This window comes from Oculina patagonica, chromosome 1 (assembly GCF_052425735.1).
Source record: "Oculina patagonica isolate OP01 chromosome 1, crgOcupat, whole genome shotgun sequence".
Taxonomy (NCBI): domain Eukaryota; kingdom Metazoa; phylum Cnidaria; class Anthozoa; order Scleractinia; family Oculinidae; genus Oculina; species Oculina patagonica.
Genome location: NC_135758.1, coordinates 40,406,222 through 40,423,604, shown reverse-complemented (window position 1 = coordinate 40,423,604; position 17,383 = coordinate 40,406,222). Strand labels below are relative to the sequence as shown.

The 17,383-nt window shown below is 39.3% G+C and overlaps 2 protein-coding genes across 2 annotated transcripts; both read left to right on the top strand.

Moving 5' to 3' along the window:
- Nucleotides 1-419: 419 nt before the first annotated feature.
- Nucleotides 420-17,355, top strand: LOC144631207 (quinone oxidoreductase 1-like). Its single transcript, XM_078489627.1, has 6 exons — nucleotides 420-506; nucleotides 7,491-7,585; nucleotides 11,713-11,899; nucleotides 13,249-13,464; nucleotides 14,098-14,277; nucleotides 16,732-17,355. Exons 2-6 carry the CDS (start codon nucleotides 7,499-7,501, stop codon nucleotides 17,031-17,033), a joined length of 972 nt encoding a protein of 323 aa, XP_078345753.1. The 5' UTR covers nucleotides 420-506; nucleotides 7,491-7,498; the 3' UTR covers nucleotides 17,034-17,355.
- LOC144650687 (2-haloacrylate reductase-like) lies at nucleotides 2,049-6,488 on the top strand. The gene is made up of 4 exons (XM_078510420.1): nucleotides 2,049-2,343; nucleotides 2,702-2,917; nucleotides 5,112-5,291; nucleotides 5,973-6,488. The coding sequence occupies exons 2-4, from the start codon at nucleotides 2,788-2,790 to the stop codon at nucleotides 6,272-6,274; spliced, it is 612 nt and encodes a 203-aa protein (XP_078366546.1). The 5' UTR covers nucleotides 2,049-2,343; nucleotides 2,702-2,787; the 3' UTR covers nucleotides 6,275-6,488.
- Nucleotides 17,356-17,383: the final 28 nt, after the last annotated feature.

Here is a 17,383-nt window from a genome sequence, read left to right as displayed (position 1 = left end):
CCCTCCTGGTGAAGTTTACCATTAATTGCAGCAGCAGCAACAACAACAACAACAACAAAAATACATGATTTCTTAGACGAAATGACTAAATATTGCAAACCAGTATATAGTTTAGCATCTGTACCATTTTATGGGGAAACGAACCGAGTTCAGCCCCAGAATCCTGGGACAAGAAGAATGGCTAAGCCATCGTTTTCTTCGGCACACAATTGGCAAAGTAACCTATCAAGTTGGCGTGACAACGTTCTTTGAAGACATTAGTGCAATTGTCTCAACAAACAATCGGAAACTCTTTTCGCGTAACCTTCTTTTGCCTCACCCCCTCCCGCCACCCGACCCGACCCGACCCGACCCGATACTTGGGGTTTGACCGCCGAGGACTAGGAACAAATTCCTTACCACCCCACCCCCTGACTCCTGACACTTCGCCTATCGTGGTAACCGGTATCGTTCAAGGGCGCCGATTTTCAAGCTTGTTTCTTGCTTTTATTAGCAAGCTTATATACCTACATGAAAGAAAAAAAAAAAACCCCCCCCCCACCCAAAAAAAAAAAAAAACAAAAAAAAAAAAAAAAAAAAAAACCCCCTATAAGGGGGGGGGGGGAATGCAGAGGATAAAAAATGGAGTTCCCCCAAACTACTTAAACTGAATAGAGTGTTTTTGTTGAGGAACTATCGGTTGATAGTTGCCCCACGGAAATTTCATGTTCTTAAAACAAATATTAGCACGAGAACCGAAGCTTCGAGGGGGCTGTATGCTAGTTTTAAGAACATCAAATTTCCAAGGGGCAACTAACAGACTAATAGTTCTGAGACAAAAACACTAGCGTTTTTATTGTTCACCACTAAATTTTTTCCCATGCGCCCATTCAAAAAGGAGTGTCAGTGTCTTGAATATATTATCTTTTTCCTTTTAGATGAAGATTTTAAAGCCAAAATTAAACAAATGAAAAAAAAAAAAAAGAAACAGCCAAAAACACCAAATGCAGTGGATTTAGTGGGTTTTTATTGTCTGTGAGCTGCTGGGGCATAAAAGTGATGTATGATGCCAACATGACAGTCTGATTTTGTGGCATAATAGTGTTTATCGTCACTGCATACCTATAGCCATATCACGGATCAACATGATCAATTTAAACCAATCGAAATTTAAACAATAAATTATATAGTTGGAGCATTGGGCAAAATGTCAACATGACAGTCTGATTTTGTGACATAATAGTATGTATCGTCACTGCATACCTATAGCCATATCACGTATCAACACTATTGCGCATGCATCACGTGATCAATTCAAACCAATCAGAACTGAAACTCTAAATGTATATAGTTGGAGCATTGGGCATAATGCCAACATGACAGTCTGATTTTGTGGCATGATAGTTAATTATCATCACTGCACACCAATAACCATTTCACAGTGTAGACCATTATGGGAGGAGTCCATGACTTCCTGTGGAAGCTAAGGGAGGGGGACATGGGGGTTTGCGGTGTTCCTAATTTTTTTTATGCGGTGTTGCGGTGAATAAAATCCCATCTTGTAGTGTTGCGGTGATCTCAAACCCTGCTGTGTGCGATGTTTGTGTTTTTAAACATACGGTGTTCGGTGAAACGAAATTACTGGCAGTGTTACGGTTTCTTGTCTGACACTTGCAGAACTAAATTTAGCTCTGCTATCTTTGTTAATTTGTCCTGTATAATGCTAGCAGCATACAACATATAGATACAGTCAAATATTGTCTAGTTGATCATTAATACGCTTTAGCTGCCAATAGCAAGCCATTTTCATTCAAAAGTAACTTGATTATATTGCGGTGACAGTGTTTCGTCAAATTTTCTTGCAGTAATGCGGTGTTTGCGTATTATTTTTGCGGTGTTCAGGGTGCCCCCGTGTCCCCCTTCTAAAGTAATTGCAACAGGTAACAAGGGTAGCTCCATTGAGTGGCAATAAGGGAGGAGGATGGAGTAACTTCCTCCACCGGAATGCCTGCCCCGACGCCTGAAAGCATGGTGGAATTTGAAATTGTGGAATATGTTATTGATACAGCAAAGGGTGATTTGTACGAAAAGAGCTTTAGATAATATATTATCATATAATAATTTCTGTACATGTGAGCATCAATGTTTTTTTATCTCTTTGTTTTTATTTCATTTAGGCTTTAGTGAAGAATCATTTCAGTGGCATTAACTATATTGATGTATATTTTCGTGGAGGAGCTTTTCCTCTCCCCAGTCTGCCAGCAACCCTTGGAGTGGAAGGTGCAGGGGTCGTGGAAAAACTGGGGCCTGGTACTGAGGGTGTGGCAGTAGGAGATCATGTGGCATACTTTCATGTTGGTTCAGGTGAATTAATTTGTTTCTTAGGAATATTTAAAAATTCTTTAAATTTATAATTTTTCACTACAATTATTTGTTTGTTTTGTCATTCACATCAAGTAGACTCCAAGTGAACATGTCTACCTAATCACACAAATGGTCAGGGGTGATTAAGTATTTTCCCACAATGCCAAACTGCACCAATTAACATCACAGTCCCAAAAGTGGGAAGGTATTTAGGTTTGAATTTCCCCCTCCAGAAATTCCAGTAAAGCTTCATACTTGATCCCTTAAAAAATTAATGACCTTTCATGGGGTGGGTATGGGTATTATTTGGAACCACACATTCACTTTCATTGGACTGTTTTTTTCTATCAAATCACAGGTAGCTATGCTGAATACAGTGTTGTTCCTGTGGAAAAACTTGTCAAGGTTCCATCAAATATCACTTTTGAGCAAGCCACGACGTCCATGATCCAGGGAATGACTGCTCACTACTTGGTTCATTCAGTATGCCCTGTGGGGCCTGGGACCAAGGTGTTGGTACATGCGGCTGCTGGGGGGACTGGGTCCCTCATCTGTCAAGTGGCTAAGAATGCAGGTAACAAAATTTGAGTTTATTAAGAAAGTATTTCACATGTCAACTCTCCTGGATTACTGTAGCTTTCAATAACACATGAGCTCTGCCCAGTTTATATTTTTTGCTGCTGTCGATCATCTAAGTAGTCCTCTCAGGAAACAGGGGTAAAAGGGTAAAGCCTCGCTCCTTAAACAGGGTATCACTTTTGCTCCTTTTGGCATTGTGTTCCTGGTGTGAACCTTAGATAGGGTACCTAAATTCTTTCAGCTTAAATAAGTTCCAAGCTAAACGATAAAGATTTGTGCATGGCTGGCTGTTGTTTGAGTCATCATGGAAAGCTTCTCCTCCCCTTGAATAGGGTGTCATTTTTCGGTTTTGGGCCTAAAAAAGAGCGTCAATTTTCGCTTTAATAAAAAATAAAAAAAAAAAATAAAAAATTGTTGTGCGCAATTCCATACATAAATATTCAAATAGCATTAAAAAAAAAAAAAAAAACCAGAAAATAAAAATAAGATTAAAAAAAAAAATATTAAAAAAATAAATTATAAGTTAAAAAATACAAGCGTTCGCTTGCTTTATCCTTAAATTGGGTCAGGGTTTAAGAATCTTTGTGGCACACTCCTATCTGAAATTTATTGGAATACCCCCCCCCCCCCCCCTGGGAGCAGAACTCAATGTCTTGTCCAAGAACACAAGGTAGAGCCCTGGCACGGTTTAAATCTAGACCGATCATTCCAGAGTCTGGTGCACTAGTCATAAGGCCACCGCACTTCCCTCAGGAAACAGTAGTTCACTTAAACTGGTTCAAAAGGTCTCATCTGTCAGCTGTTATTGGTAGATTTCAACCCATTTTGTTTCTGTTTTCAAAGGCTCACTTGCTGTCACTATAATTATGATCAAAGACAACAGAAAACCGCATAACATTGTTAGCTGGGTTGAAAGGTGCAGTAAATCAGGGATTCTCTAAATTTTGGCCCATCTCATATATTTTAGTACCCTGGTCCCAGAATGGTTTAACAATAGTAACATACTAGTTTTCTCCTTGTCCAGTAATTTTTGGGGGTGAGTTGTCTTCAAAGAGACATTTCAAATTTAAGTTTCAAATTATTATGTTTGATCAGCAGGGATTTGCTAAAGCAAATGCATAATAAGAACCATGAAAGATTTAATACTGCTCGATGTTTTAGAGTCATTGTGACTCCATTATCAAGAAACTTGTACAGTATGCAAATAAGGAATGCTACAAAATAAGCATAAAACAATGAACGGCTTAAACAAACACCTTAGTGTGGATGGAATCAGTTTGCACGTTAAGTGTTGGCTTGTGCATGCGAATGTACAACATTTCTTTCCCGAGTTAAGATATGTGCTGAAGAGAAAAATATTTTTTAATAAAAAAGACATGCATATTGGCAAGTTAAGTCGCTTGGACAAATACCAGTTTATGGTGAAATCTGCGTGCCTGCAGTGACTGAGCCTGTAGTTTACCTGACCGAAGTTGCCAAGAAATCGCAAAGCAACGTGGTATTATTGCCTAGTTCCTAGGCCTAAAAAATTACGCCGTGCGGTCAATTCATTTCGGGCGGTCACGTGATGTGAGCAAAGAAGTGATGTCTCGTGTTATAACCCACCTATTAATTTTTGCGCGCGCTCATTGGACAAAACGCATCAAGTGGTACAAAATCGGGCAACGGGTATCAGCGAATATACCCCGTCCGATTTGACATCCGTCGCCCGATTTTGTTGGCAAGCAAAAAACAAACGAATGAAGTCACCTTATTCAATTTTTAATCACAGAGTTAAAAAATCACGTTATCCAATTAACTTACATTTGTTTCAACCACAATTACGCCGGGTTTATTACGTAGGTTTTTCCTGGCGATAAAGCACGTCGTAGAAGTTAATCGGAGGGTTATAAAATAAATAAACCCCTTTCTGGCTTGCTGGTATATTGGAGGATAATGCACTCGGCTGAAAGATTGTCCTCAAAATTTCAAAGTTGCCCTCGAAGCTTCGCTTCTCGGCCAACTGTTCATTTTTCGACAAACGTTCAGCCTCGGGCCTTATCCTCCAATATACCAGCCGCCTGAAGGGGTTTATTTACTAATTATGTCACCGAAATGAACTGACCGTGTGGGCGTGGGGAAAGTGTGGTATTACATGCTCGGTGTACTCACGCTCGACTTCAACGAAGATTTGCTTTGTTTGATTTTAGGAGCTTACGTTATTGGTACAACAAGCACGAAGGAGAAAGCTGACAAAGCCAAGGCCTGTGGCGCAGATGAAGTTATTCTGTACTCCAACAAGGACTTTGTCACTGAAGTTAACAGGATAACTGAAGGTGCAGGGGTCGATGTCATTTTTGACGGAGTTGGAAAAGCAACTTTTTACAAAGGCAAGTTGTGTTTGGAGACGTTTTGTAAAACTGCTTTCTAGGTTGTGTTGGTGACTTGATTTGATCCGAAGAGAATTAAGAATAACCCCAAATAAGGCAGCCTTAAAGGGACGTTGAGCAAACACAGGCCCAGGGCCTATCCTTGGAATTTTACGGTATTCACTTTCAAAGAAAACGTTTGTATTTTGTTTATACGGAGTTGTTTGGGGGAGCAGGGATAGCGCAGTGGTGAGAGCTCTCGCCTCCCACCAATGTGGACTGGCCCGGGTTCGATTTCCCGCGCGGCGTCATATGTGGGTTGAATTTATTGTTGGTTCTCGAATGAGAGGCGGCTGTATTCGCAGGCTATCGTCCTTTCTCCGAGAGTTTTTATCCGGGTTCTCCAGTTTTCATCCCTCCACAAAAACCAACACTGCTAAATTCCAATTCGATCGAGAATCCGAAGGGCCACATAGAATGACGTTAAGTATATGAAATAAATCATATAATGTGAACTGCGGATGAGATGTAAAGTGAAGAAATGATTCTCGCAGTGAATTGCAATTAAATTTTCTGGTTTCTTTTTTTTTTTTTTGAAATTTCTTTAATTGCAATTCACTACGAGGATCTTTTCTTCACTTTTACTTTATAGTTTTGTTAAGATGCTTTATAGTATCTGATTTAAGTTGTATTTTTCTGCAGGATTTAATTGCCTGGCTCCACGTGGTACCTTGGTCATTTTCGGTGGAGCTTCTGGTTACCCAGACTCTCTCGATCTTAAACTTCTTTTATCCGGGTCACGCGGGGTTTTTCACACTGCTCTGTTCGACTACATAGCAACGCCTGAGGAGCTGAATGAAAGAGCTAACGCTGTTTTTGATTGGATCACGCAAGGAAATATTAAAATGGATAGTTTCACCGTCCTTCCTCTCTCAGAAGCGAAGAAAGCTCATGACCTGCTGGAAGGCAAGAAAACAACTGGAAAACTCTTGCTCAAACCTTGATCTGTTTTCCTCAAATATTCCTAAAAAAAAAAAGCCGGCGACACTGAAGGGAACAGATTTCAGTTTTCCTTGAAACGACTTTGTTATAAAAACGCCTATGGTCTCTGCGTAACACTCTGCGCTCCTAAGTTATTATTATTAATATAATCCAGTACATATGTAAGCTTCTCTGGTATTCATCACAACTCTCCAATAAAAAACTTCTTTCTGTGTATTTTTCGACAACTTATACTTAAAATGTTCTAAAATGTTCTTATGTGATATTGCAGTGAATTTATTCTAAACGATAAATTCGTGTTCACGTCACTACTGGAGGAGACCCCCTTAACAAAGGGACTGGATGCTGGTTGTTTTGTTTAGGGGTGTAATTTACGGATTTTGGTTTCACGATAGGTGTTCAGGACACAAAGCTAATATTTCTTATGGCCATCAAGGACTATTTTATGGTTTGCACGTGATGAAATAAAAAATGCCGTCACTGTCTGTGTTTTAAAATGGTATTCTTAGCCGTTTCTTGGGGTTTGCTTACAACCCTACCCCTCCCTCTCCCCCAGAAGCGCACGCGACAAGACCAAAAGGTGGTCTGGGTTTAAATAACTTACTTGAATTCTGCATCTTGGCCTATAAAAGTTTGTACTTTTGCACGTGACGATTTTGTTCAGTTTCCCAGGAGGCCTTTTTCTGTAGCTTTACTTTAACTGTCGCATATCATTGAGTAATTTTTAAAACTCAGTAGAGTTGCTCCGCACCGAAAACCTTAGAGATGCAAATTTCCATTTCGTAACCTTTAATAGGCATGCAAATAAGACAGGCGTTCCCATTTTCCTATTGTCTATGAGCTGGCCGAGTGAATGGCGCAGTTGATGTGACGAAAACGTACACAAAATTTAAAGACTTAATTGAGAAAGCCTTGATTTGTGACGAAGTGGAAATTTGCATCTCTAAGGTTCTTGTGCGGAACAACTCTAGTGTGGCTAAAAGAACTTTGTTTCCACATGTCTATAAAAGAAAAAGAAAACGTGTGCAAATTCACGTTTGTCATCTTATTATAAGTATTCAGCACGTGCAGCAGCTCACGACTTCTACCCATTCTACCTTTCGGTCTTGTCGCGTGCACTATTGAGTGTTAATTGTGCTCTTTTCCGACAACCTTTCTTACTCGGAGTACTTCGTAATATCGTTTTGGTCAGGGTTTTGGTAAAGCGCGCCGATTTACCTAACGTCATGAAAGCCATTGTAATCAACGAAACTGGAAGTTCGTTTCAGATGAAATGCGAAGAAGTACCGATCCCAGAGCCGGGACGAAACGAGGTAATTACCTTCATGCGTACACACGATCTTAATTTTAATATTTTTATTCTTTAGGAAATATTGTAATTAATCGGCCACAAGAACGATTCGTGTTTTACCCTTTGGGCGTCATGGTCGATAGTCTCCTGTCGGCCAAAAACGACGGGAATAGCCTGGGCTTGGTACAAAACCGCCACGGGTGAGGAATATCGCAATCCGTTTTCATTTCAGTTTTGACAGTAAATCGTTGTAGGCACACTGGGTCGACTTTTGCGCTAATCTGGCATCAGGTTCGCTTCTTTGCTTCGGCGGGAGGACAGAGAAAAAAGGTTAATGGCAAAGTACTAATATTCCCCATTGTGAAACTGTACAGTATGTGGTCCTTGGTCCGTGAGGTCCTATATGATTTAATATTTTCTCGTTCTAAATGTTTCCATGATTCTTTGACTTTCTTCTTTGGTTGTTTCCTTTTTTACTGTCAGTTCGTGCGTTCACGCTGTCACACAGGTTTGCCTTCCTTTTCGCGTCCGCTCCGCTGCTTCTGAACGCCGACGGAGCAGGTATTCATGATTCGTCTCGTTGCTGCGGTTCTTCGGTGCCCATTTCGCATTGGGTCCTTGGTCCGTGACTTTTGACGTTGTGTTCTCACTCATTCATTCTGGGTGCACGCGTGCTCGCATTCCTCCTTCAATTTCATTGGAGAGTTATGAGGAATGACGCGGGTTTCGTTGGAGACTTCGGTCTGGTCTGAGATTACTGGTGTTTCTCGCACCTCACCTCCAACTAGCTATGTCAAGAGATCTTGCCGACTGCGCGTTCACTCACTCGCGACCACACCGCGGACCAGGGCCACGACACGATCACCTTTTTCGACAGATACTCAGGAGTCCACTCGGAACTCGATCAGCTTCTTCAGGGATCCGATAGTTGATCGTGATTCAAGTATCACTTTTTTCGCGACCAGACCACATACTGTGTTGCTGACAGTGAAGCTATTTGTAAAAAAAGAGGTAACGTCATCAGTCACGAATGTTTCTGTGGCAAACTAGACGCTTTGCTGGTTCCTACAAATAGCGTTGTGATCTGGCGGTACATTTTTTGAGGCGGACTCCACTTTAAAACTATTTGTTTTTTATTTAGCAAGAAGTGTGTCGATTTCCGCACAGTTGGCCGTCAAAGTCGACAAAGTCGCCTGTCGCAACGAGTAGAATGTTTGCACAGCCTGTTCTGGAAATATTTTAGATTTGGTTAATAAGACACTTTTGAAGACTTCAGCAAAACATTGGCAATGTACAGTATCGGTTGGAGCTTGAATGGAATTCTTCACAAGATGGGTAAAGCTATCAATTAAAAAGAATGGACTTAAAAATGGAATTTTTGAATAGTTAAATGTATTAAATTGGATGTGCTGTCCATGTTGTTTTGATTAAATTTTATCGCGGCTTGGATGCACAATTCCACGGCTTTGAAAGTCTTCAAATAATTCAAAACGTTCCTTCCTTCCTTCTGATCTGATTGTTATTTTTCACGTATTAATTATTTCAAAGTGGTTCTCATTGATAAGAAGAAAACGGGTTTTTATTCAACTGCTTGAAGTATTTATGGACGTGAAAATATTGGCTTAATCAAATTACATTCTGCACGAAATTTATTTTCTATCTGTCTCTTAGGCAAATTTCCCTTATTCTAGATTCTCTTATAAGATGTACAGATTAGTACGTCTACTAACGAAAAAAAAAACAAGAAAAAAGGATGCTAAAACCGGCAGCAAATGTTTACAAACATTAAATAATAATAATAATAATAATAATAATAATAATAATAATAATAGTTATTTACCCTTGCGAAACGAAATCGTGACACAGAAAGAAAAGTCTACTATACAAAAAATCTATCAGGACAATACAAAAGTATCGAAAGTGAAAACCTTCGCTCTCTCCTACAGTAGTCTAGTTGGCATAATACGTAAAACTTGGCGCTTCTGCCTTACAATCTACTCTTCGTGCTGGTCTCGGTAGCAGTGGTGAATAGGATGTTCATCTGACTTCATTGATTCAGTATCATTGAATGAAAAATGCCGAAAAATATAGCATTTCCAAGTATCTATTGCTGGTTTATATACTGTCACGCCAGTAACGCTACTGTCACGCGCTACTTAAAAATAAATCTAAAGCTATTGAGTCCAAAAAATTACATTGTAAATTCAATGTTTTGCTTAAATTAGGACTGTGTTCTGATAATATCGTGATATCGGGGAAGATTTGACGTTCGGTCCACTAAATTCTCATCGTTATGTCGGGAATATCATTACATTGAAGATCGTTATATCGGGGTTCTGTCCCATACATTTTACTGTAACTTTTGCCATATTCATCGTTATACCGGGAATATCGTTATATAGAGGATCGCTACATCGGGGTTCCACTGTGTTTAGTTTGTTAAATTAAAAATAACAGGATGACGCATTTTCTTAAAGCATACGCGACAGCCTTCAGGCGGCCATCTTGATGTCGTGTGGCGCAAAACTCCGAAATTCAAGATGAAAAAAAAAAAAAAGAATTTAAAATGAAAACCTTCAATAACATATATATTAAGGACGTCAGGGATCTCGAGATACTGGATTTTAAAATTTTGAAGTCGTCATGTGAAAACCAAGAATATTTCCAATTTTTCTGGTGGGGGCAAGGCTCCCTAGGGGTCTTTCGCCTTTGGCGCTTGAAAAGTACCCTGCCGCCTACTTTCCAAGTCAGGACGTCTACTTGAAAACTTATTGACAGCCCGATTTGAATTGTGAAAGCTTTAACGCTTCTTTATTATATACAGGTAGGGTGAAGTGCTAAGGAGAGGGAAAGGGAGCGAAAATCAACCTCGTCCCCAGGGTCTCTCTCTCCCCGCCCACCAGACCTCGTTCGCGTTTCAAGGAATCCAAGTAAACGTATACTTCACTCATTCCATAGCTCTATTTATTGAAGTATTTTGTAAATTTTTGGGTCATTTTTGGGGATGTTTGAGAGGCGATACTTTTTCTCATAGGATTAGTAAAATTTTGACAAATAAAAAATATTGAAAAGGCTCCTGTGAAAATTTAATGTGATTTTAAAATTAGAATTTAAAGTTGGTAGACAACCTGGAGTGCTCTTGCATGGGGGTCGACTGTCTGATGATGTTTTCATTTTTTTCTTCAATCCCTTGAAACCTCTTAAAATTTCATTTAAATCCAGGTAGGACCCCACCTTAAGGTGGCTGATAACGGGTTTATATTTTCCAGTCCTTATACTTTGGGTCAGTACTAATTGGTATTATAGTAATGGTATGAAACAAATGTCCAATCAATGGTCAACAAGTTGTGTTCATTTTCTTGACAATAGTAAGTTACCCAATAAAGAGTTGTAGTACTGTCTTATCAAAGTTTAATGGCTGGAAAATACCGAAAAGCGTACGGCCTTCAGATGAAACCCGCCTTAAAGTATTGGTAATATAAGTGTTAAAAATTTATATTTTGTAGTCGTCTAGTTCAATCGTTTACTTGTATTGTTCGAAATACCCTTATAAATTGAGACCATTATGTCATTAAGTAATAATGCAGTCGTAACACCATTCTAGATATTATGTTATATACAGTAACACTAATACAGCTCATGCAAACCGTGTGACTTACGCAAACCCAGTCGGACTGAGTGTTACTTAAGTAACTGCGTCGTGGTTTTTGCTGTACTGAACCCTGCCTTTCAAGTTCAAGCGGATGGTTAATTTTCTTTCCCTGGTATTCAGGTTCTTTGAAGTGTCAATTCTCGATTCCTACCTCGCAAAATCATGCACCAATTCAAATCCCCACAGGAAAAAATTCCTAAAATCCGATAAGTGTTTTTTAAAAATTAAATGGTTAATTTATTCTTTTCCCATTCTGGCTTTTATCCAAAAAAAAATAATGGTTTAGAGTTTAGCTTTTCAATTAATGGCTTTATTAAAACTACTGACCATTCATATAAAACCATGGATGTTTTTTTTGTCTGTGTCCCATTCATTATTGCAATCCCAAATCTTGCTTTCCTTTTCCTGCAAAACCCCAAGAACCTATTGTGGACCCTCTATTCTGTAAGTGTGAGCATCAATAAAGTTTCTTTACTTTTTTGTTTTCATTTACGTAGGCTTTAGTGAAGAATCATTTCAGTGGAATTAACTATATTGACCTGAATTTTCGTCGAGGAGTTTTTCCTCCTCCCAGGCTGCCAGCAACCCTTGGATTTGAAGGTGCAGGGATTGTGGAAAAACTGGGGCCTGGTGCTGAGGGTGTGGCAATAGGAGATCATGTGGCCTACTTTCATGTTGGTTCAGGTGAATTAACTTGTTTTTAGGAATATTTAGAAATTACTTTTATATTTTTTTAACTACAATATTTGTTTATGTCATTCACACCAAGTAGACTCCAAGTGAACATCACCATGTCAACCTAATAATAATAATAATGATAATGTATTTATATAGCGCATTTTTCATATGTATATGTTCAAATGCGCTTTACACGTACTGTAATTTTACTACACAATTGTAAAGGCCAGACCACAACACCGAGAGCTTCGTGCCCTACTCTGCGAATAGTGTGTGGGTTCTTTAACGTCCTCTGTTAACGTCCCCTGTTACCTAGCCACACGAATGTTTAGGGGTCATTAAGTATTTTTCCACAATGTCAAACTGCACTAATTAACATCAGAGTCCCAAAAGGAGGAGGAGGCTAGCTGGCTGATATCCGCGAGGCAGAGCTGTGGAGCGTTCAGAGCCCTGGATAGTTTTTGCTGCTATATTAAATGGGCCCCCCTTGTATTGACTCTTTTGCCATAGATCATGGAAGCCTGAAAACATTCCTAATTGTAGACCACAGAGCCCTGGAGCCCTAAATCCCATTGGGACCCTGTAAAATTTCTGCATTGATCTTAATTTGAGCAGAACTTTTCTTGTGAATTTTCCTGTTACAAATAACTTGATTTCTTTTTCTCTCTAACTGTTTATGCATGGTGATCAAAATTTGTGCATTCAAGTTATTCTGAGTACATACAAGCCGGACTAGTTTAGAATCATCCTCAGTCATAACAAATAAATAAAATGAGACACTGTGAATCCTGGCCACTGAAAAAATTCACTGGGTCAGGTGGGACTCGAACCCAGTAGTAGAGCAGTGGTCATGCAACCCGAAGGTCGTGGGATTCGAGTCCCACCTGAGTCACTGAATTTTTTCAGTGGCCAGGATTAACAGTGTCTCATTTCATTTATTTGCAAGCCAGACTGCCCAGCAAAATCTCAGCTGGCTATTTTGAGCTTTTTCTCTAAAGTTCAATCAATTCCTACTGGTTTGTACTTTAATCAACTTGGTAACGATAGGAATTAAACTCCATCAGCCATGTCTCCTTCTTTTTAAATTTTTAAAACTGTCTGAATCACATTGAAAACCCTGATTGATTGTGTTTGTTACAGAAAATGTCCACACCACTCCCATGGAAATTTTCTTTGGTTTGATTACCCCCATCGACACCCCTAGTTAAGCCTCATACTTATTCCTTTAAAAAGCCCTGTGCCCCCTCAGAATTTCCCTGACCTTTCATAAGATAGGTGTGTTGGATATTAAATAATTATCTGGAACCACACATTCACTTCCATTGGCTGGACCGTTTATTTCTATCAAATCGCAGGTAGCTATGCTGAATACAGTGTTGTTCCAGTGGAAAAGCTTGTCAAGGTTCCATCAAATATCACTTTTGAGCAAGCTACGACGTCCATGATCCAGGGAATGACTGCTCACTACTTGGTTCATTCAGTATGCCCTGTGGGGCCTGGGACCAAGGTGTTGGTACATGCGGCTGCTGGGGGGACTGGGTCCCTCATCTGTCAAGTGGCTAAGAATGCAGGTAACAGAATAACAATTTGAAAACCGTCTTGAAAACCCTTGAATTTCAGGAGTTCGATTTCAAGGCCTTGAAAGTGGTTTTTCAGGTTCCTTGAAAGTCCTTGATTTTTTTATTGAACGTCAAAAGGCTTCATGGCAATGAGAAGACCGCCAAAATAAGCGGGTTTTTTTTTAGTTCTTTAGCAAGCACATCAACGGCACAACAGACTGGAAATCGTTGGTTTGAGGTAAAAGTCCTAGAAATGTCCTTGAATATTTGGCCAGAAAAAGTGTACGAACGCTGACGTACTGAAAAGGAAAAGTATTTTAATAAAATAGTTTTGCATATTAACAAATTTAGTTGCTTGGACAAGCGACTAAACCAGTTTATGGCGAAATCTGCGTGCCTGCAGTGCTATTTTATATCTTCTAGTTCCTTCTCCAGCGCCTGAAAAATTACGCCACGCGGTCAATTCATTTCGGATCAGTCACGTGATGCGAACAAAGAAGTGATGTTTCGGTTACGTCACGACATGAAATGACCGTGTGGGCCTGGGCAAAGCTGTACAGAAACTAGGCAAGTGCACATGTTAAGTGCACATGCTTGGTCTACTCACGCTCGACTTCAACGAAGATTTTCTTTGTTTGATTTTAGGAGCTTATGTTATTGGCACAACAAGTACAAAGGAGAAAGCTGACAAAGCCAAGGCCTGTGGCGCAGATGAAGTTATTCTGTACTCCGACAAGGACTTTGTCACAGAAGTTAACAGGATAACTGAAGGTGCAGGGGTCAATGTCATTTATGACGGAGTTGGAAAAGCAACTTTTTACAAAGGCAAGTTGTGTTTGGAGACGTTTTGTAAAACTGCTTTCTAGGTTGTGTTGGTGACGTGATTTGATCCAACGGATAAGCCTACCACGTTGTGCAAACATAGGCCCAGGGCTTATCTTCGGAAATTGACTTTATTCGCTTTCAAGGAAAGCGTTTGTATTTTTGAGTTATTGTAGTCAGTCAGTGAAGTATGTTTGTTTGTCACACCAACCAGGTTTGAGGTACTATCAGAACCAATGAAATTGTAGTTTGTATAGGGGAAGTAATCTGGCACAGTTGTTGTGAGCGATTTTATTCGAAGATTTTACAAAAGACCCAACACTAAATTGTTATTCGAGCGTTCGTTTAGGACGGGCTAGTCTTGCTGACCGTAGTAGAAATTGCATAAAGCATTTGCACAAAGCAGATTTGAAGAATAATGTTCTCATTGTGATGTTAAAGATGATTTCCAGTCCGTACTGCGCAGACTCGGGGTTTGTTTACGTTTTTGTTTTAAATTCGTTGAAACGTTACACTTCGGTGACAGCATACATGACGTTTTTTAGTCCGCCATTACAGTTCGTTTCGTTCAAGAAGTTCCGATGAGCTAAAACGTCGGTTTGAAATAGCGTCAAGGTTCTTCTACTCGTTATTATTTGTTCTGCAAGGATATCTGGCGTTAATAATGAAGAAAAAGGTAAGTTTGTCGCGGAATTTTTAGTTTTGCTTGTAAACATTCCCTTCGTGTGGGCTCACATAAACATTGCAGCCGAGATTGCGCAGTACGGACTGGAATTCATCTTTAATACTGTGAGTATATTTTTCAAAGAGTCGTAAAATTGGTAAGGAATCTTCTTCAGGGTGTGTTGTGGCCTCTTGTTTTACACGTAAGAGTTTGTGACAAGGAAACTTCCTTAATTTAATATTGCTTGAGACTCCGTGGCGCCAACTGAAAACCGCAATTAATTTAATAAGTCTCTTTATCGTCTTGCTCGATTCACTGACTCTCGGGCAAGTAGCGTTTATGTTTATACCTTAAACACACCACGCTTAGACATTTAATTAACCGGTATCGGTATTGACTTAAAAATGGTTTGCTTTTAAAATTAACTACGATCGATAGCGGCAACAGGCTAGAATAAGAGCATGTCATTCGGTGACAGTTTCTTGTTCCTGTTTGTTGAATGAAAATTTACGTTTACGACAGGAAACGAATACTCCAGGTGTACTACGCTTTTTAAAAAAGCTTTCCCAAAAGATTGTTTTTGATTTGATTTGTTTATTACTTCGTTTATTACTTTTCGATTACTCAATGGAGACATGGCGTTTTCAAGAAAAACAAAAGTATCATGTCACGTAAGGTCCAAAAGTGAGAGTAACAAAAGTGTTACATGCATTAAAAAAACAAGATATCGTTTTACAGTGTTTGACAAAAACACGAAGTATCATGTTACGGTTGTAAAAAAAACTAGCAACAAGATAAGCGCTAACAGCTAACATTTCGTGAAATTTTGACAAATAAATTAGTTCTTGTTTTTTAAATAATAAAAGTTTAATATTAAACGAAAAAGTTTTGACATAACAAAGTGCACGTAAAAATTGTTTTGTCTTCAAGTATTATTTTTCCAGAAAATGCCTCTTAGTCGTAGTAAGGGGCTATGTAGTCAGTGATGCACCATGCACAAATAGCTCAACCCATGAAATAAACCATCCCAAAAGGACTAACACCCAGTCTCACCCCAAGCCACCCAGTTCGATTGCCGCGCGGGGTCCTTTGTGGATCGAGTTTGTTGTTAGTTTTCGTTCTTTTTCGGAGGGTTTTTATCCGGGTTCTCCTGTTATCCTCACACCACAAAAACCAACACTGCTAAATTGCAATTCAATCGCAAGAGGGTTAAGTGCAACCCTCGTAAAACAATGTCAATTTAATTAACTTAGTTTTATTAGATGTTTTAAAGTTAATGCGGTCACATCCAAGCTACTAACTATAGTTTTCCCTGTCTTAACTAGACAAACTTAAGTTTTACCCAAGCAGGCCAGGGTTCATGAGTTAGTGTTAAGTTTACAGACAAACAAGTAATTCCAATGTGAGAATTCTTTTTGCACGAGCAAGATAAACATAAATATGGAAAATAAAGCGTGAAGTGAGGGGAAATACATGTAAGAAAAACAACATGCCAAGAAATTACATTCAACCAATGCAAGCAAAAAATAAACTAGAATTCTTCTTCGTTGTTGTTGTTTAATTTTTGCATTTTACAGATCAACAACAAGGGCTGGCACAAACTAATTTTAATTCCTAACTATCCAAAGGCTAAACACAACTAACTGTAACTGCATTGGCGTGACCGCATAGACACCTGAAAGCACTTACTACGACTAGGCATGACGTTACTTGAGACTTACTAAAGTTAAACTTCAGTTACGTTGAAGATGTGACCCCAGCCAGTATTTAATTGAAGTTTTGACTTTCTGCAGGATTTAATTGCCTGGCTCCACGTGGTACCTTGATCATTTTCGGTGGAGCTTCTGGTTACCCAGACTCTCTCGATCTTAAACTTCTTTACTCCGGATCACGAGGTGTTTTTCACACTGCCCTGTGGGATTATATAGCAACGCCTGAGGAGCTGAATGAAAGAGCTAACGCTGTTTTTAATTGGATCACGCAAGGAAAGATTAAGATGGATAGTTTTACCGTCCTTCCTCTCTCAGAAGCGAAGAAAGCTCATGACCTGCTGGAAGGCAAGAAAACAACTGGAAAACTCTTGCTCAAACCTTGATCTGTTTTCCTCAAATATTCCTGAAAGAAGCCGGCGACACTGAAGGGAACAGATTTCAGTTTTCCTTGAAACTGCTTAGTACATGCATATGTATATCGCTACAAACGACTTTGTTATAAAAACGCCTATGGTCTCTGCGCAACACTCTGCGCTCCTAAGTTATTGTTATTAATATAATCCAGTACATATGTAAGCTTCTCTGGTATTCATCACAACTTTCCAATAAAAAAACTTCTTTGTGTGTATTTTTCGACAATTTGAACTTGAAAATGTTCTTAAACTGTTCTAATGTAATATTGCAGTAAATTTACTTCTAAACGATTTATGCGTGTTCACGCCACTTTCGGAGG

Coding starts and splice junctions, on each gene's coding strand:
- LOC144631207 (XM_078489627.1), top strand. CDS start 7,499: ATGAAAGCCATTGTAATCAACGAAACTGGAAGTTCGTTTCAGATGAAA. Junction 7,586..11,712: donor CAGAGCCGGGACGAAACGAG/GTAATTACCTTC, acceptor TCATTTACGTAG/GCTTTAGTGAAGAATCATTT. Junction 11,900..13,248: donor CTACTTTCATGTTGGTTCAG/GTGAATTAACTT, acceptor ATCAAATCGCAG/GTAGCTATGCTGAATACAGT.
- LOC144650687 (XM_078510420.1), top strand. CDS start 2,788: ATGATCCAGGGAATGACTGCTCACTACTTGGTTCATTCAGTATGCCCT. Junction 2,918..5,111: donor TCAAGTGGCTAAGAATGCAG/GTAACAAAATTT, acceptor GTTTGATTTTAG/GAGCTTACGTTATTGGTACA. Junction 5,292..5,972: donor AAAAGCAACTTTTTACAAAG/GCAAGTTGTGTT, acceptor ATTTTTCTGCAG/GATTTAATTGCCTGGCTCCA.